The sequence below is a fragment of the Maylandia zebra genome, linkage group LG6 (assembly GCF_041146795.1).
Source record: "Maylandia zebra isolate NMK-2024a linkage group LG6, Mzebra_GT3a, whole genome shotgun sequence".
Lineage (NCBI taxonomy): Eukaryota > Metazoa > Chordata > Actinopteri > Cichliformes > Cichlidae > Maylandia > Maylandia zebra.
Window position 1 is genome coordinate 10,375,505 of NC_135172.1, and position 21,122 is coordinate 10,396,626.

The following is a 21,122-nucleotide window of genomic DNA, read 5'->3' on the forward strand; positions in this document are numbered from 1 at the left end:
GAAGTGGTTTGCAAGTCAAAAAAGATAGAGGAGCGCACAGACGTGAGCACAAAACAGACACGGCCATTTACAAATGCTGTAATTTACTCCACTCTCTTTACCTTTTCCCTCCTGCCCTTTACTTTGATTTTTATTTCTTTTCTCCCCCCCTTTCTCACTGTCCCTCTCCCCTTCTGTTTTCCCTTTCCTTCCTCTTTCTTTCTCCCTTTCCTATCCCTCACTCATGTCTGTCCCGTCTGTAACATCTGAAAATAAAATATAATAAATAATAAAAACAAAGATCGACCAAATGGACCAATACGGCAATGCCACGATGATCCATTTGGCAAAGTAAATCCATTGGGTATCCTTGTTGGTCTTCAGACAACAATTCTGATGGCTAAAGAACCAAATGGGACAGGCAGAAAAAAAAAAAATCCTTATACTTAAAATTAAGTTAATTTGTCCAATTACAATTCAACCTGTGAAAATGGAGGATTTTGTGTTGAAATCATTAGAACTGTGAAACGATTAATGCGACACTTTTGTTAAACCCCTTGGATTAAAGCTTAAGGTTTGCACCTCAGTTACATCTTGTTTGATTTAAAATCCACTGTGGTGCTGCACAGAGGCAAAACTACTGTCAATGTGCACAGAGTCATTGACCTGGTTCTGTATATTTTGTAGGGCTGAACGATTATGGAAAATAATCTAATTGCGATTTTTTGCCCCAATATTGCGATTGCGATGCGATATGCGATTATTTTTTAAGGTCTTTGTCTTCTGTATTATTAAACAAAGACAAGCAATACATCATATAGTATGGCCAATACTATATTACATTAATTTTAAACTGTTCTTTCCTGGAAGACAGACCTCTGTTATGATGACATGAGGTGATGCATGAATTGATGACTGACATTTTTATTTAACTTCTTCAATCACAACAGTATATTTGAACATACACAATAGTTTATTTTTAGCTTACAAACATCTGAGCATAAAGTGCTGGCAAGGAACCCTGGTGTAAACATTAAAATGAAAGTCAGTACAATGTGCAGATTGCAGAAATATACATAAAAAAAATCAGTGGCTTTACCACACTCAGTTTTTCGACATCTGTGAACTACTAGACAGTCATTCAATTAAAAAATAATATTAAATAAATAAAACTAATAAATAAAAAATACACACATCTTACTGATCTCTGCAGTCAGTAACATTACACATAAAGTGCAAACATAATAGCAATTGTATAAACACACACACAAACACGCCTTTAAAGTTTAAAGGCGTGAAATTGGACGGTCTAGTTCTGATTAGCGTCACCGCTGTCTCGGTGGAGTTTAATAAACTCGGCCGTCTGCTTCTTGCTATCTAAAACATAACCAGACACTGGTGTAAATTCTCGACTGTCTCATACTTCTGTTTAATAAGTTTTCTGTTTGACGTTTAGTCAGCTGTGTGAAAACCAAGGAGGAACCCACCCGGGGGATTAATAAAGTTTTATTTTATCTAATCTAATAACTTTAATCTCAGCCAAACCGATTTACTCACGAACAAACAAAACACTGAAAAAAGCCCAACAATAACATTTTTAGGTTGTCTAAGTGACTTATATATTACGTTTAACCCGAGCAGCGAAACTCCGCGGTGATCTGAAAATGATGTGCCGGGAGTTGTGCCGTTCTCGGCCGCATCAGTAACCCTCGAGCTCCCGGCTAGCTGTCGAGCTGGTGGGTAGCAGACGCCTCTGAAAACGTCGAAGCACTTTTGCAAATATGGGATATCTTGATAAACCGAGCAGATATTTGATGTTTACACAACTACTTTCTCGCCTGAAAATATGTTAAAAGTTTATTTTGTGACCCAGAAAGATTAGTATGAGTAATTTTAAAACTTAGTAGCGGCCGCCATTGCTGGAAACTGGAGTTTGGCTGGGCCGCGCTATGAATTCTGGGATATGGTAGTAATTTGGACAGCCTTCGGCGCGTCGCTGTGACGTAATCGGTCTACAAATGCGGCCTCAGGAGGATGCAGCCCATGAATTTGGACATGTCCAGAGTATAATCGCAGCCTTTGCGGTTAGAAAATTGCACTTGATCATGTCGCGATATTATCGCAAATGCGATATATCGTTCAGCCCTAATATTTTGCTTCTTAGTACCAGTTGACTGAAAAGCTGTGCACAGGTTTGTTCTCACTTTACACTCAACCCCACAAAGACTTGTGCAAACATGGGTCACTCGAAATGCATGAAATATATGATACTTATGGATTTAAATATGTCAGTCCAGAAGCAGTAATATGGAAGTAAAGTCAACTGTAAAGCATAAACTACAAATATATTAATGATATGCTATCAGCTCTGAACATACATATGTCTGTTTAGAGAGTTGATGCTCTGTGATACAAGATTCACACGATTCATTTACTGTACTCTTTGTGTCAAAAGCTATTGAGGATCATTAGCTCACTAATCACATGAGTCATTTCCAAATTAAACTAATTACAGTATACTGATCTGACGACACCTGTAGCACCAGCTGTGCAGTGTTAATGTGAAAGTGCCTGATTAAAATACGTATAGAGCAGTACCCCTGTTTGTACACTGAAAAGATTGCACATGTACTGAATTAGTATGTCAGGTCATATCATATGACATTATTTGATGTTAATTTGAGCTTGTGTCATTCTCTTTGTGCGCTTTTCTTAGTCTATTATATGATTGGTACAAAATAGAAGCTGCAATGTATACTTTGTGTTAAAAAAATAAATAAGAAATAGCTGCTTTTGTTTCTTAATTCTTTAAAAAAAACACTTTTATTGACTAATGGCTGCAACTAGGTAATAGTGCTAAGTAAATGAGAGCTTTGACTCTTAAGTTATAGGACCATGCTGTGGGTTTTTTCCAGTACATTCTCATTCTATGGGATATTTGGAATTCATGCTATGATATGCTGGGTCTGTGGCAACAGTGATACAGTTTTTACTCAGAGTAAGAGCATTTCGAATGAAAATTCCAACCATATTTCAAAAAAAAAAAAATGTTGTGTCAATAAAAACAGAAAAAACATTTTCTTCACAACAGAACACAGAACTAAATAAAATCCTTAAACTGAGAAAATGTTCAATTCTAGGAAACAAAGCACGGCTCGAAAAAGATTTCCATGTTCTACTGTGAATAAAATATGGGTTTAGAAAATTCACAAAACAATCATTTTACAACATTCTGAGTAGTTTCAGGGACCAACTCTAATACTGTTGGTACCTAAAGCTAACCAAGTCATTTATGGTGTCTAAACTTTATGAACTAGTTTTTGGTGCCTGAAATCCTTTTGGGTGTTTAAGTCTCTCATTCAGCTGTTCGCCTTCACCCCTTTGGCTTTGGGGTGTCTCATCAAAGTCCCACCTAGTCCTTGATAGTTTTCAGAAGGTCAAGTTTAAAGCAAGATCATACATTATACATTACATACCTCCTTATACTAGCTATATCTTAGCGAAGCAAGCTAAAGATGCTAAATAAATGAATGTATAGTTTCTGTAACAAGTGACTGTTCACCCCATGTTTGAGTCCCACCATAGAAATACTAGTTATTTCTCTGCAGAGCATGAAGACAGATTCAGTAAAGAGGAATAGACTGTTTCACAGGTTTGGCAAAGCCTTGATTATATTATCATATGTTCATGAGCATGAACAGAGTAACTAGATTATTTTTGCTCCTCAGCAGCCTTCAATTTAGAAATAGAAACATTCTGATTACCCTGAAATCAAACTGATATCAAAGAGAAATGATTGATTTTGAACTTAGTTATATTAATGTTAATTAGAACAACCATCACCAAAGTAAAACTTTCAGTTAGCTTACCTGCATGAATACAGCAACAACAACAATAATAATAACAATCAACTGGTCTTGTTTATTGCGACAGTTCATTGGCAAAACTGTTCCTGCGTCACTTCATGTAATCCCAGACTGACTCCATGATGTGGAGATAAGGCCTCTGCGGGGGACAGGCCATCTGTCGCAGCACTTCTTGATGCTGAACAAAGTTCTTCATGACTCTAGCTCTATGTTTGGGGTCATGCTGCAGAAAGGATTTGGGATTAGACGCCTCCCTGATGATACTGTGTGGTGGAAAAGAATCTAAACATCTAAAGCTGCTCAAGCTTGCACACTGTATCGGGTAAATATAATGTAGGAAGCAAACATATTGATAATACAGATAAAAGTGATTTGAGTTTTAATGATTATCGTGAATCTCTTTCCATCGGTGTGAGCTGTATCAACACTAAAACATAAATAAATAACAGTGCACTGGCAAAATCACTCACAATGTCTCAAAAGAGACATGGCATAAAGTTTAAAGCATAGACCCATCTTCCAAACTCAACATATCCCAGACTGGTAGATGTCTGCAATGAGTTTTATCTGATTAATGGAACCTCACAACCCAACAGCTTTTTTCTTTATACTTGCTGGTTTTTCTATTACTAAGCCACCTGACTCATGTTTGCATCAATAGAAATATCCTTGTGAGAAGAAATGAACAACAACAAAAAGCACAAATAGATGAATGAGTATCTCTCTGCAGCACTTTCACTTTGAAATTCTTTCAACAACACTGAACGCTATACCTTTGCCAGTCTTTAGATTTACTGATGGATTGTTGTACTAGAAGAATAGATGCTTGCTTCCTTGGGTGACATGATGTTCCATCACATCATAAAGTTTTTATTGTGTTTATGTAACTGTAAACCCAGGAAAAAAAAAAGCTAAGTCATTTTTAAGAGAGAAAAGTTAACAGTGGACAGCTCATATTTCAGTCAAACGAGAGGGCGAACATGTGATATATATGGCATGACTATATGTATAAATATAGTCATGTCAATGCAAATAAGAATCAATTATGGCCTCCCATCTGCTGTGCTTACCAGTGTACGGTTTGCCACCTTTCAGTGTATGTCACGGGGGAGACGGCTGATGTATAATGCAAACATACGCTTGTTACACAGTTTCTAAATCTACTGCGTACAAAACAAAGCTTTACATATTTGTAATATGTGAAGTGTGAGAAACAGATGGCAAGACCAAAGAATGGGAAACTTTGTTTAGACAAGTATAATCTGACCATCGTGACACAGCTGTCACTGTAGATGGAGGCTGATGCAAGTATCTCAGGAGCTCCTTCAACTAAAACCAACCACTAAACCATACAAACAACAGCAAATATGTTGCCTAGATGTAAGTGTTATTATGTTAGACAGACATACATTTTATTGACTATATGAAATAGCTATGTTGTACAGATTCCTTTCACAGTATGGTGGTTATGAGACGTCTCTAAACTGCAACAGGTAGGAAACACAAAATCCAGCCTTGGGGCCTCACAAGCTCATTCAGCTCGGTTTGTCCACTATATGGACAAAAGTATTGTGCCACACCTCCTAATCTTTGAATTTAGGTGTTTTCATCCAATTGCATAACTGCATAAAATCAAGCACATAGCCATGCACCGTGCCAGGAAAGGGTCTACCGAATTTGACTGGTAGTATATTAGGATGCAACTCAGGTTGTGAAAATTCTTCCCCGTTAGATATTCCACCATTAACTGTTAGTGGTGCTATTGGCAAGGAACCACCAAAACTCAGGAAAAGTCCAGTGTAAGTGAAGCATCAGACCACATAAAGTTATAGAAACTAATCTTCCAGTTCTACCTTAAAGACCAGACAAACTCTAAGCAGTTTGGCAGTCAGTTGGAACATAGGCTCATTAAAACTTCTGGGGCTAATGTCTTAGCAAGTGAAAGTGTGCAGCTTTTTACATCAGGAGATAATCATGCAAACATCTGTAGCTTGAGCAACAGTCACACTACTAAGCAATTAGCAAACTGATGACTTGACAGGAGCATTTCAACTAAGTTTGGAACAACAGTCAAGTAAACCTGCAAGAGCCTGAGAAACATAATGTAAATTCCTTGTTGTCATTCCTCTGATGGGTTTTAAAGAAATGCTTTTAAAGTGTAAAATGTGTAAATTTATGAACCCTGACATTTAGCTTTGATATCTCTTCTTTTTCCCTTGTCGTATCCTCAAAACACAGCATGTTTTTACCTCCTGTCATGCTTCCTTGGCTGACTGCTAGAGACAGATAGAGGACATGGGGCTGAGAGACTAAATGTATCCTGAGAGAGGAGGTACAAAGCTCAGCCTGCGTTCACCGATAACCTCTCTAACATTATCCCTAAAAACACATTATCGCAGAAGGATACGCTCACACTGAAGCATACACTTCACCTCTTACATGGGCCGCGATGGAGAAAATTACAGCTTTAGTAATCCAGTTACATTTAAAGCAGAAATCTAAACAATTTTGGTTAGAAACTCCAGCTTGATTAATGAGGGCTAGGTTGAGGAGGAGAGAAATTATTTTACACTTAAACCACACACTCAATTCCTTAACCTGTCAACTGCTAACATCAACTAAACCTGGAAAGGACCCAATCTAGCTCAGCCGAATCAGTCAATACACTCAAATCACAATCATGATCAGTCTGACATTTGTGAGGTGTGCACCCAGCTTTAGTTTTCTACAGACAAACACATTCCTCATGTGAGTGAAAAAAAGCTTTAATGCTGAACAATAGACACGAGACAGATGCCATTAAGTCAGTAAAGACAACCTTGTATAATGCTAATGCTAATGCATTCATTTGCTTTAGTGTGTATTTCTTTTATTCTCTCAAACGCTCACTGTCCACTCTGCTTTAGGCAAATGGAATAATGCAGCGTTGCAACAAATTAGGATCAGCGTCACTCATTGGAAGAAATTTTATTACTGCCACCAAGAGCCAAGCTATGTTTTATCACCAAACTTAAGATCTGAGATTTGAGTAAAAACAATGCAGGGAACCACACTTGACATGAGCAAAGCGAGAACACAGTACAACTCAACAAGGAACAAAGACGACTTGAGGCTTTAAATAGATATAGAAAGTAATTAGGTATAGATGACACACTAGAGTGGAAAGACGGAGCCGAAACTAATAAATTAACTTTTAAAGGAATTGAAACCAAACACAAGACAAAAAAGATGGAAAAAGATAACCTAATGCAAGTAACTGACAGAGTTGGGGACTTGACAAAACACAAAAGGATGCTGGGAAAGCTAGACTACAACGCAAGGGATCAAAATAGAAACACTAAACTCACATTACACAGTAGCAGAAGAACAAGAAACAAGGACACTGAACAACAAAACCTGTCAGGTATAAACTATAAAACACTATACAGCATACATGAAGAAGAAAAAGTGCCAAATAAACTCCAATAAACTCAGAATTTAACAGCAGAGAACAAAAATCTCCATGATGGCAATTGATTTATTTTATCTGGTTTCAGAGATAAATTTAGGTTTCATCTGCATAGCAATGAAAATGAAAACTACTGCCTAAGGGAAGTATGTATTCGATAATCCATGACTAACGTTTATGTGTGAAAAAGACTCCCACTCCCACAAATCTATCAGGCCACGACATCATAACCTTCACCAGTACTATTTCTGCACTGTCCTGGCTAAAACTCTTCAAATAAACCATTCCTCTAATCAGCAAGCCTAATCAGAATAAACACAATGTGCCAGATTTAGCTACTAGCTAATTTTCTTCTCCTGTCTCTCAGCAGATAGACTGAAAAATAAAATACAGTGCTCTTAATACGCAGACTTCCATCACCACTTCAGCTCTGCCAGGCCTCAAAGAATAAGGATGAATGGAAAAATGACTAAAAACCAACGCTAGCTTCATAAACTTCACTGTATTCAGCACTATTATATACAGTAATAGGTTTTAAATGTGGCATAGTAGGAGTGAAAGAAGAGGCATCACTGCATGCATGTGCACAAATCAATCTATTATCAATTTGCCCTTCAAAGCCTGCCAACTGGTTTTCACAAGTGAAGAAAGGTTTGCAAGCTTAACTTTAGACACTTTTAAGAGTCGATTTTGTGTTTGAGGAGCTTATTCTTTAGCTTTATATCAATGTACAGAACATTTCCTCATAAAAATACATCTTTTACACAAGATGATTGCCTGCAGCCTTTCACATCACTAATGGAGGCATGTAGTTGGAGCAAGGGGTTATTAAAGAGAGTTTATAAAAAGGCAACTTTTGGACTAATTTTGGCATCTACCAAATCCAAGAGCAGTCAACACACAAAAACATGCAGTTCGAACAATATTCCCTCACTAACTGTGTGCAGGGTTCAGCTCTACAGGCAAGCTAAGCTGAGCCTGGTGTGAGCCTCACACTGCTCCTAATCCCTTCCCTGCAGCTCGCCTACTGTTTGTGTTTGCAGTAAACTAGTTCCCAGGGGTGCAACGTTTTATCATGTCCCCCCTCCTCCTTGTCGCTAAGCACGCTGCATGTGGTGGACGCACGACTAGGGAGTAATTGGTGATGATGGCAGTATCTCTTCCATACCATGCATGCATGAACATTGCGGGCTGATGCAAAGAAATGATGATGAGGCATTGTGTGCTGATTTTTTGGATTTGAGGAAAAAAGGACTAGATCAAATATTAAAAGGAAGCTCGATGGTGGAAGCAGAATCTTCTGTAGCCTCAGGGCCAGTGACTGTAAAGCTGGAAAATCTGGAGAAACTATTTCAGTGAAACCGAATGAAAAATTGGCCCCATTCTCTGAAAGTGAAAATCAAAAAAGGAGAGGATGAATGCAGAGGAAATTAAAAAGCCACAAAAGGAAACTTTATGGCAGAAAGCTACAATTTGACTGAATTTAGCAATTTAAAGTATTAGTGAGCATGATATCTTCAATTATTTGTAAAAAAAATACTTACAATTCCTATAATAGTGTAACTAAAGTACATTAAGTAAGTAGGAAGACTGGCATGCATTAGTAATAGGAACTTTCAACGATATAAGCATGGATTCCAACACAAAGAGAATCAACTTTTTTGTTGTTTTGTACAAATCTTTTGTATTTTGGATTATTTGCTCTTTGGATTATTAATTTTTTGAGAAAGACTATTAAAAAATAAAGACGGTCACACAAAAAATAATTTGGGACCCACAGAAACACAAAAATATAATAAAGGCAGTGGGTATAGGTACAGGTTATTTAGTTTTAAACGTGAACTATTGTTTTCAAGCTGGTCTGTACTCATTGTAACATTTTGAGAAGCTTGTCAAAGTATGACTAACAGGTACAGTTACTCATAATGGAGCTGACAAACTGATGGAACCCATTTTACAAAAGTGATGTGAAGCAGAAACTTTTAACAGGACTCCATGCGGTCCTGGGAAAAACCAAGTACAGCCCATGATTCAGTAACTTGTAGAAGCACTTCCTCAGCAATAAGTTGAAATAATCCTGCCCTGTAAGACTTTGTAAGTCTCTCACATCGTTATGCAAGAATTATGGCCCACTGGCGGCCATTCATTTATTCGCAGATCTCTTAAGGTCCCACCAAATCATTTTAGTCCAGCTGAGATTTGTACTTTGACTGGGTCACAGGAACCTTGATTCTTCCTTTTTTGTTTCAAACAGTTTGTTGTTTGTTTGCTGTTTCGTCACATTCGGCACCAGGGTGCATTGTGAGGCCTGAATGCTTCAGATCAGCAAAGTGCCAAGATTTCTGATCACACTTAATCACGTGCAGCTGTTAGGGGCACCTAGCTGTTATATACCTTTGTGAAAACTTCCTATTTAGTGACTGGATCTACTGAAGTTAGGACTTTTAGAGTTTTGAGTCTGCATCCTTAATTATATAGCATTGGCACCGTGTGAATACTGTAATTTAGAATGTACCACCCTGTGGACAGGAAAGTGTAATTAAGCATACTTCAATGTTCTGTGGCCAGTGGTGCCAAAAATACAGACATTCTTTATCAGAATCAGAATGCTACTTTATTAATCTTTAAGGAAATGATGTGGCTTCATTTAAGTAGAAGTGCAGATACCTGTGTTTGAAATACTCAACTAAAAGTTGAAGTGCTAATGCAGTGTCTTTACTCAAGTAAATGTTAAAAAGTACAGGCTATGAAATGTAATCTTAGTAAGAAACTAAAAAGTACTCATTGAAGTACAAGTCTATACCTACATTGTAGAGGGTTAGGATTAGACTCTGCAGTTGGGGAATCCCTACGACTAATCGTGGAGAAAAGAATCACAACTCACAATCATTTCTAATGTGACTGCTGCTCTTTGTGGATTACACAGTGAAATTCAGCAGGAAGCAGATGTTTCAGAGCTCCTTTGTTGATTGCCTCTAAACGCAGTGGCCCTAACTTACAGACAACAGCACGGTTCCAGCTAATTTAACTGGTTAGTATAAACGCTAAGTTCTTGGTTTTTGGAACAAGAACACAGACTAATGTTAATACAATCTGTCAATGTCTACAAAGTCATTGATTTTAACATATTTCAGCACTGTGAGTGTTGTGTTTCTATTCATTCCACTCCCTAAAAACATTGGTCACCCAGATACGTGATTGTGTTTTTGTTGGTCAGCAACAAGGATGTCAAATCTAGTTTTGATGTTTGGACATTCTCCATCCTTAAGGCATCTGTCAAAAGCTTAAGGTTTGTGGATGCAAGATGTTTTTACACAGGTGTCACCAGAAAACCTGTTTCTGTTTTTGAATGGGAATGATCATGGAGGCAGTATGCAGCAAACTAATGGTATATTTTTTTTAAATACTAAGCCATGCTGGGTAAACTCTGTATTTACCGCTGTAATCTCCTGTCACTCAGGAACAGCTGTTCTTTCCTTTGGATAGCTGCATTACAGGGTACCCAGGCCAGGACACATTTCTCCTCTTTTTGGTTGTGAATTAACCTTAATAACATACATGTACATAACATGTATTTTTATGAAACTTTGAAGTTGTCCTTGTAAATATTCTCTCAAGTGGATTTTGTGTTATGTCAATTTCCTTGTTTGCTTGGTTGCTTTGATGTTGTCTGAGTTTTGATTTTTCTCAATTTTGTAATAGTATGTTTTCGTAGCCCGGCCTCCAGCTTCTGATGTAATAAAACACTATTGGCTGCCTTAATCAGAGCAGATGACAAGATGCAGTAAAAAAAATAAACTGCTACTTGTCTTTCTGTGTGTATACAGAAACAAATGTCTAACTTTGTACTGTCTGAAATAATGTAAGAAAACCCATAATTAACTGATGGTAACTTGAACTGATAAAGTCAAATGTGAGCCGGAGCCTTATAACTGCTGACCTGAAAACAAAGATCTGGCTTTGCTCAATAGGAACTTTAGGTGCAAGAGCTGATGTAAGCTTAGCATAAATGGAATAGCGTAACAGCTATTAAATCTGAGCGTGTTATTAAATGGTAAACTGACTGAGCACTCAAAGGGTTTTCTACTACATGCTTCATTTACACACACACACACACACACGTATTAATACAAGGACTGTTTCTTTATCAAAGTGCTTCCTAACCTTCATACACGCACTCACACTCATACCGGGAGCATCTTTAGCTTCAATATCTTGCCCAAGAAAACAGGAATTGAACCACCAACCTTTTAGCTAGTATACAACCACGTTTCACCTCCTGAGCTACAGCTGTTTATTAAAAGCTATCATAATTTTTTAATATGTATCACAGCATCAGTCACTTAGAAACCATTATGTCCCACTGTGTCAGGAGATAAGCAGATATTAATCAAATTTTGGCTTCCCATGATTAAATGAACGCAATAGACCAATAGTGACAATGCGTGCTTCATCACATCAAGTTGGTTCCTAAGTCACTGCCTGACAATGAGCATGCACTATATGTGCCAATCACAGCTGTTACCTGCACTATGCACCATGTTTGTTGCTGTAGTCTGTCCTACTAATGCTAAATTAAAAGACAGATACAGCTGAAGGTGAAGAGCTTGTCCTTCGGAATACCGTTCATTGTTTGGAGCTATCCTACCACCTGAAAGCACACTACAAACACACGTCCAAGAAAACCAACGCAATGGCTGCTAACAGGAATCACCCAACATCAGCACAGAACTCCACAAATGCGAGCCCGTGTGGCACGTCCGCATATTGATCCATCTCACAAAGATGTACTGAAATCACCAACATAATGGCCAAAGATAAGTATACACTAAATACTCTCAGTAGCAAAGGCTTCAGGAAAAATAGTCACTGGACAAAAGCCATATTATCCCCTCAAGCAATTACTTTTCCAATAGCTGTGCTGTATACAACATGACAAAGAGGGGAATAGAGAGAGATTTTATATTTTGCTTCTAAGAGACCAGGTGATCAGGCCTTCTGTGTGGAGAGATGGTTTTATTAACAGGAGTGTAGCATAATGTAGAAAGTGAAAGTAATACAGAAAATTAATTTTGAGTAAAATCTTGGTACAGTTTTTGTATTTGCCTTTATTTTTATTGTATGAGTTTCACTGACTTTAGGTGAAAAAGCAGGGCTGAAAAAATGTTTACGCACAATTCAACAAATCAACCAATAACTGAGATAAATAATCATGATCTCACTAATGTCCAAAATAATCATAATTTTCATTTTGGCCGTTATCGTATCCGTCTTTAACAACAGATGTCACTATTTGGTAGAGCTGGGCGATATATCGAGTTTTTAAAAAATATCGATATATTTTTATACGAGATATAAGATCTGACAATATCCTTTATATCGATATAGTCTATGTTACGTTATAATTATACTTGTGGAGCCGCAAGTTTGCCTCTCTTTCGTCCACTTCCGTCTCTACGCAACGTTACTCGGCCTCGCCTCTCCTTCACTGAACACAACTCCCCCTCCTCCCCCATCGCTTCACCTGCAGGAAGCGACAAGATGGACACGGCAAATCTCCGTTAACGAGTTACTGCGCATCGCCCCGTGCGTGGGGCTGGACGGCGTCAATGTGTTAGCTAGCTAACCACGCTAACGAGCTAACCACGCTAACGCCATGCAGCCCAGAGGTGCTGCATGGACTAAAATCCTTTCATTTTCTCAAAAGTTGACAGCGCGCCTAATGTATGAATTCTGGTTGTGCTTGATGGCCGCGGACCGATTTTATGCGGAACACGGCGCTCAGCAATCTGTCAAAAATGTTTTAGTACGACTTTGGTAAGCTACGGAGCTGCACCGCTTGATGGATTGTCGGAGGATTACGGCTGAGCCTCGCGGAGTGATACGTACTGTGCTTCAACGTAATATTACCCTACTGTGTATAAGGACCATAAATGGCACCTGTTAAGAGACGTGGTTGCGAAGCGGATTTCAAACTCCAGGCTGTCAGTCACAGAGTAGAAGTTGGGAACAGAGCAGCTGTGAAATCTGTCTTTGTTATTGTGCTCAGCGTCTTTTAGTTTACATTTTGACTGCACAATTGTGAGCTTTTTGTTATGCAAAAAAACAACATTGTTTTCTTTTATTTATGGAGCATTATTATTTAATAAATGCTCATAATTTATTTTTGAGTAAATTTTATGTACATCTGCTCTATGTTAATAAAAGTGCCTGTGTGACATCTGGGACACAGCTTTGACTAAGAACTTTCTTCTTGTTCTTACTTTATGGCTTTAAAAAAATATATCGAGATATATATCTTATATCGCCAGCCAGCTAAAAAATATCGAGATATGAATTTTGGGTCATATCGCCCAGCCCTACTATTTGGTCTCCGTCAACCATTGTTCTCTAAATATGAGCTGCACGTGCAGTGTAGACATTATGAGCTCTTTATGGCTAAATTCTAAAACCATAAAAGGTAAAGTACAGCAACATTGTATTTCCTGCTGTTGTACCATGTGCTCTGACTCTGTTCATGATACGACAGCACTGACTAGCAAATCAGCTGTTCATTACCCTTTAATAGGTGAAAAAAATAACCAAACTTAAATGTTTGGTGTGAAGCGGACGAGAGGTAAAATGCAACAGCCCTTCCACAGTTCTAGACCAAATTAACTAAATGAACCAGATTTTAAAAACATCCTTAATATTTTTGAAAGAGGCGACAATGTTAACATTACAAACTGTAACTTTCAGACAGGCAGTGTCCTCGTCATGTCCTTTCAAATGCAAACATCTATTCTAAAATTGGCATTTCAGTCAGATCATATTAATAAAAAGACATTACATAATTAGAAAAACAAAACAAAACGCCCCCAACCACAACCTACTAGTGCTGTGCGACACTGCAAATTTTGGTATAAGTCTGTTACCAAGTAAATGCAGAGCCTGTATTGCCAATAGAAATACCAACATTTTTAACCTGTAAAGGCAGCTTATGTAGGAGAGAACAATGTGTCATTCGTGATTCATCATCATCAATTTGCAAATTCTGAACACAATCACAAACAAAACTTTTCAACTTCTCATGTATATTTTAAACTGGGATTTTTTTGGAGATGTAAAATATAAATGTCCCTGTCTCTAAAGCACTTTGGGTCAACTTCTGTTACTGAAATGTGCTACAGGGTATACATCCAAAAAGGTTCACCAGGGTGCAGCACATCATGAACTTAGAGGACAGACACAAAGTATCGATCCTGTCACGTTAGTATCGATCCGATACCAGTATCAGTGTTGGTATCAATACTACTGGATCGACTGGCCCACCTCTACCACCAGTGCTCCAAGAAACTGAGCAATTCACTGCGATTAAAAGAGAAACATTATAGATGGTCATAACAAGGGATTTAACTAAGCTGCAGAGAGTGGGAAATCACTACTAATGAGACAAGTGAACAAAATTATACTTGGTACACTGGAGTGGGTTAGGATTAGCATCAGGAGTCTGTAATCCCTTAGTTGCACAAAAGCTCAGTAGAGTTAACAAAAAAAGCACACACACATTTAATGGCTGACTTTGTCCAAAGAAAAATATTTCATACCTTTTTTTTTTTTTACCATTTAAAGGTATCCCTTCGAGACATCAGTAACCCTGACAGAATTTGTGGCTGGGTAATTTCAGCTCATTCAATAGGTTCCATTAAGATGATTAGCTCAGCTGAGTCGCATCATCACTGTGTTACTGCCAGTCACGTCCCAAGTGAGAGCCAGTTACTATCCACACGTTAATACCCACTGCCATGTTACATTTGTAACACCGACTTGATTGGCTACGCATCGCAGCACAGTGGATTGTGAATTGTAGAGGAAGACAAAAAAGGATGAGCCAAAAAGGGATTTGGAACCTGGCCTTTAAACAGAAGCGAAACAGAATTGACCATAATTAAATATTTGAACTTTCGAATAATTCAAACACTCTCTGTGTGAGAGCTCCAGTTTAAATGTGGAATGAAACATTTACAAGTTATATTAGCAGACCGAAGAGGAACAGTGAAAATTACTGAAAAAGAATCAGCTAATGTTTAAGTGTAGCCCTTTGGGTGTATTTAATTAGCATTACACTGACCCACAATGCATGAGTTCATACTTTCCCTTTATTATTTTTTTACATTTTATTTATTTGTTTTTGTTGTTGATGTTATAGCTGTCAAGACATGTGTTTGGGAGAAAACCCTTCAGCGCTCCCACCCGTGTGAGTCTCCTGATGTGGAAAGAGGAGTCAGATAAATGGAACAGAAGGTCCTCACCCTGCCATGACGATAAAGAAATCCAGCCTGTTCCACGTGTCCCCGAGGTAACAGCGTCGACCAAAGATCCCCAGAGCGATCATTTTTACAACCATCTCCATAGCAAAGAAGATGTAGATGAACGCATCGAAGGCCTGACAGAAAAGAAACAGAGATACGAGGTGTTAATAAGGGAAAACATAAGGAAAAACGTCATTTCTGGCTGCTTTTGGCAGCAGGAATGATGAATCATTGTTGGGATGGAAACAAAAAGATCACAGAGAGAGACGTCTGTTAAATTTAGCGTGCAAAAGTGAAACTAACTGACTTTAATCATCGTTTGAACTCACAATTATTTTTTTTTTGCTTGTTTTTTTAAGTTTCATGGAAACGGTGACCAGGAGAATCGTCATTTCTTTATAGGTTTAACACTGAAAAACGGATTACATTAAATAAATAATGCATGTGTGTGAAAAGGCCTTGCATCTCATAGACAAGCAGATGCAAATGTACACACACACACACACACACACATGCACGGATAAATAAATAAAACCACTTGGCAAATGCCTGTTTAGTTTTCTGTCTTCATTTATGTTGGAAGTGATAGCAGAGCTGTACATTTTAATTTTTTCAGAAATCCCTCAGTCAGAACATGGTATATCATGTTTAGGTGGAAACTAGCGAGCTAACTTCCTGCTAACTTCTAACTCTGCTAAATTTAATAGATTCTGTTTTCATGGATGTTAAACTTATTTGTTACACCTGGTGAAGCAGCAACTCTGATCATTTTATTAAAGATGAAAGAATTTAGGCAGTTTTTAACTCACAGTGTGCAGTGTTCGTTTGACTTTGAGACCTGAACAGACGGAGTTTAGGACCCAGATCACGCCACGAGTCTCCTGACTACAGTAGCCGTAATGCTCCCACAATCCATCAAGCGGTGCAGCTTCTTGCTTACCAAAGTCACACTAAAACATGTTTTGACAGATGTTTGAGCGCCGTGTACCACATAAAATCGGTTCGAGGTCAGCAAGCACAACCAGAATTCATACATAAGGCGCACTGTCGTTTTTTGAGAAAATTTAAGGATCTTAAGTGCGCCTTATAGTGTGGAAAATACAGTATATCAACACTACATGTAGAAAAATTGAAGTTACGGTTCCAACTAGATTTATTTTGACACAAATTATAAACACAGTTTTTAGATCCTCTGAGTGGCCGTAGGCCCTTTTAGGCTTTATGTCTACAATTGAATAAACTCATCTATTCATTTTGTGCTAAATGATTTATCACTTCTTCTACAATCCTCCATTAATTGGTTCCAGGTCCATAACTTTTACCATAACAGGCAGTAAAACTCAATATCAATGAATTTTGTTGTATTTTGGTTTGCTTTAGCAACAGCTCTAAAGATCCATTATACAGTACATATTTCCTCTAAATGTAACATGCCTAATGTACAAGCACAAATTTAACAGATTTCCTGATGAATGAGACAGACTGTTTGTCTGCACACAGTAAGATGATGTTGTGTGTGAAAAGCAAACTGATGGCAGCAAAGACGCTTCTTCCATGACATCATCCAAATGCCGTCAAGCTCAAATCAACAGGTTTCCTTAAAAGGTGAAGTAATGGAAAACGATTATTCTGCGCAGTAATCAGAGGTAAGCCTCACGTCGAAATCCTCACACCTCACATAGCTTTTATCAAGCATCTAATAAAAAAAGAAAAGAAAAACACACTTAAACAAATCCAAGAATTCAGCTCGTCGATGCTGTTGTGTGCAAAAAGCCTAGATTAGCTGGAGCTCCTTTCTGTTCATACTGGGGGATTAGAGACAAACTGACACGCTCAGTGTTGCCTGTAATTTGATTTTCAGAGCGACGTACTGCAAGCGACGTGATCCAAATCTGAACCATTAAGGTGGATCTTTGTTTCCTGACTTGTTTGCTGCTGAAAACATGCATCCTATTTAGTGCAGGTATGCCAGACCAGCTTACTAATGAGGAGTGGTCAGACTTTCCAACCTTGACCTTTGCTGGAAAGATGGATGTGGTGCTACCTTCGGTAATGTTTGCTAACCCAAGGGAGACTTTAGCAAATGGTGAAAAGCACTTATGTCTCGTGCCATTTCTGCAACTCTCTAAAACATCTGACTTTATTTTTTCATTCCCCTCCCCGAACCCCCAGTGTAGAAGTTTGCTATGTCACACCTCTGTCTTTCTAAATGGAGGGACAGTAACTGCGTGTGTTTATGTAAGTGTGTAAAAACTGCAGATAGTCAGATTAACAGCAACAGCATTTTGTCTCTATCCTGAGTGAAGACGACTTTGATGCTGCATGAGTAAATCCCCATTTTCCTCGTCCACACTTAAACGCAAAAACGGAGTTTTTAAAAATCTCCATTTTCAGTGATCGATAACGCCGTTTACGTGTGGATGAAAGGCCCAAACAAATAGAAAAATCTGCGTTTTCAAAAAATTCCAAAGAGAGGAGGGGTAGCTCAACACTTTTGCACAACAATGGACTTGCACTCATCCATCATCCAACAATGCCTGCTAGTGGCCACCTAAGCCTCCAAAGGTCTCTCAGCCCACATTTGTTAGAGCTTATAGATTTCGCTGCTGAGCCAGCATGGAGATCATGTTATTGAACAGTAGATTTTCTGAGAGCAGCGTATTGACTGTGGGGCTGTAGCCCACTAAATCCATGCTCATACTGAATAGGGTCTATAGATACTTGGAGGAGAAATTCTATTAGATCCAACTCAACAACCCCCCCACCCCCCCACAGACACTTGAATCAATCTACTGTGTGCGTCTACGTTTGCTGCTATGCTATATGATGTGTGCAGCGCCTCGTGTGCATTGCGTGTGATTCAGCAAGCTCTTTGCCCCGGCAGACGGAGGCATATGCGCGCAGGCTCTAGCACAGATGTTATACCCACTCGAGCCACCTTTGACATAAGTGAGAAGAGATTCGGTGTCCTGCCAAATGATAAGTGAAGCTGCAGAGGTGCCATACATGACAGAGTCATGCTCGCTGCAGCATAAAGACCGCAAGCTAGCAGTGAGTCAGTGCAAGCAGGTACAGTGCCCAGCATGGGGGGAAGAAGAGCATGATGGGCAAAGGAGGTAAGGTTGGGATAAAGCTGAGTTTGGATGTATCAGTGTGTGTTTCTATCTTCTTTTCTGCAATATGACCGTGCGATTCGAATCAAATATACAGAACATAAACCAGTCTAACTGGTCCCTTTGACTTTTAGGACCCTTTAAAGAGGTCCCTCAACACCTGTAGCTCATACATCACTTTAAAAGGAATATTTATGTTATCAGAGGGATTTTCCTGGCTCAGAATGGACCTCATGAGATAGACTATGCATCTAAACACAACTCGTCTCCAAGCAGCAAAAGAAAAGAGTCTGTATTGCTTTACTTAACAGACGTCTATGGGATCAAACATATTTTTATCAGAACCACATGTTCATGTGTCCATAGGAAGTAGAATTCATATGAAATGATTGCATAAAAACAAAATAGCACACACACACACACACACACACACACACACACACACACACACACAAGGCACTGTTAAGAGCACACATACAGTTTCCTTTGAGACTATATGGGATGTTGCTACAAGCTAGGGGTGGATTTCGTGCACGTTTGCGTTGTACCTGTAGTATCTGGCATCGGTCTGAGGAGCAGTCGATGTTCTCACAGGGCTGGTACATTCCCAGGGTAACACAGTTCAAAAGGATCACCATCATACTCACACGTTCGAACCATGTAGAGACACATCTGGTTAAGGAGAACTCCTCACAAAGGGAAAGCCAAGACTTTATGTTCCGGTGAAGGGAAAATGGGTCATTCGTACTTTAAACAAAAGAAACTCTATGAAGACACCTCATTTAAAAAATGATGAGAGAATAGAAACAAATAACAAAAGTAACCCTTTCTGCTAACTCAGTTCTCCAGCTACTAACCTCTTAATGCCAAGTGTGTCATGTACATACATGACTTTTTTTTACTTTTACATGTGTGATTTCCCCCCCCCCCTAAAAAAACACAAATAAATTGCAGAATAAATCTTTAACCAACAAATTGTCCAGAAAAGCCAAACATTTTTTAAAATGCCAAAAGGTTTAATAAACACTCCGTTTAAAAAAATAGATTTTTCCGGCAATCATTTCATGGTTCGGGCTTTAAATGGCTAATAGCATGTTCAGCTTCTGACTGGAAAGGAGGTATATGGTCTAAACTGAACAAGAGCTTTATTGTCAATACAACAGTTTACAGCGTAATAAAAATGCTGCTTCACCCAAGCACCCCTTGGTGTAATCATAAGAATATAAAAAACATATCTTTATGTGATTTATGATTTAAAACTAGGAATTACAAATAAATAATGTGCTAAATTTCGGTAAAATTAAGGGATAAAATGGTACTAATTACTAACTATACAATGCTATGAAATACTATAATGTTAACTGTACAATAACTGTACAATAAACAAAGACAGGACAGAAACAATACAAAATGTATAGTGCAGTAGGTATTGAATACCAGGTTCAAGTTTTTGTCAGGATATTGTAGACGAGACAGGACGAAGACGTGCAAGATGCAAAATGTGCAAATATAGTATAATTTATAATTCAGTCCATCTTCTGCTACAGAACAGCAGTCAATTCCTACCATAGTGTTTTTAGTGTTTCTTTTTTTTTAAGCAACACTCTTATATCTGCAGATTGCTTTTATATTCTATGATGGGTTCTCAGAGTCAGCATTATTTTTTATAACTGCTATGAAAACTATGGCAATAACAGAAGAAGAAGAAAATCCAATTTTAAAAACCTGCCATAGCTTTTCTTTGATCGCTCCATAAAAGTTAATCCTCACTGACACAGGAGACTGCGGTAGTATTAGAAAGTGTAATGCGCGATATCTATGACATACTCTATGAAAAATGCACTTTTCTTATTTAACTTCATCACTCTGCTGACACTCACTTATGCACCCCAAAGCCATCTAAATCATAAAGACAAATGAGATGCATCAGATGCTGCAGAGACATTTCATAGAACTGAACGGCACCATCTACTGTCTGCCAGCAAGATGCTGGAGCCCTACTGTTTCAGTGGTTTCTAATAGGAAAATCCTCTATGACGTGAGTAATCAAAATCCTGCATAGCAAATGTCAGAAAATGTGTGACGATGCTGAATATTGTGAGTGAACCAAAAACTGAACAACACTTGTTCTGAGAAAAGTTAAATGGAGCAGACTGAAGAGGAAAAATCAAACAGTATTGGCAAAGAAAGAGCAAGAGGAAGTGATTCAAAATTCATTCACCATGTGTTCGTGGAGGGAATGCAATGCTCAGCTAACAAGTACGAGAAGGACGATGTGCTGTAATAGCCCAGGAGGTCCAATCCCTCCTGGAGGCTATACAGAACAGGAAGCTGAAACACTCCCCAAGCAGCTTGACATACACAGTCAGCAGGACAGGTGCAGCTTCAGCAAGACACACAGAGAGTCTCCTGAAAACATTAACTT

At 38.5% G+C, this 21,122-nt stretch overlaps 1 protein-coding gene across 1 annotated transcript in view; it reads right to left on the bottom strand.

Annotated features, from left to right (window-relative positions):
* Positions 1–19,352, bottom strand: part of LOC101464297 (voltage-dependent T-type calcium channel subunit alpha-1I) — a 167,166-nt gene extending 147,814 nt beyond the window's left edge. The window contains exons 1-2 of the mRNA XM_014411480.3: positions 19,246–19,352; positions 15,585–15,718 (exon numbers count right to left, since the gene is read on the bottom strand). Of these exons, the coding sequence (XP_014266966.3) occupies positions 15,585–15,718; positions 19,246–19,338 (227 nt within the window). The 5' untranslated portion in view covers positions 19,339–19,352. The remainder of the gene's footprint in view (positions 1–15,584; positions 15,719–19,245) is intronic.
* Positions 19,353–21,122: the final 1,770 nt, after the last annotated feature.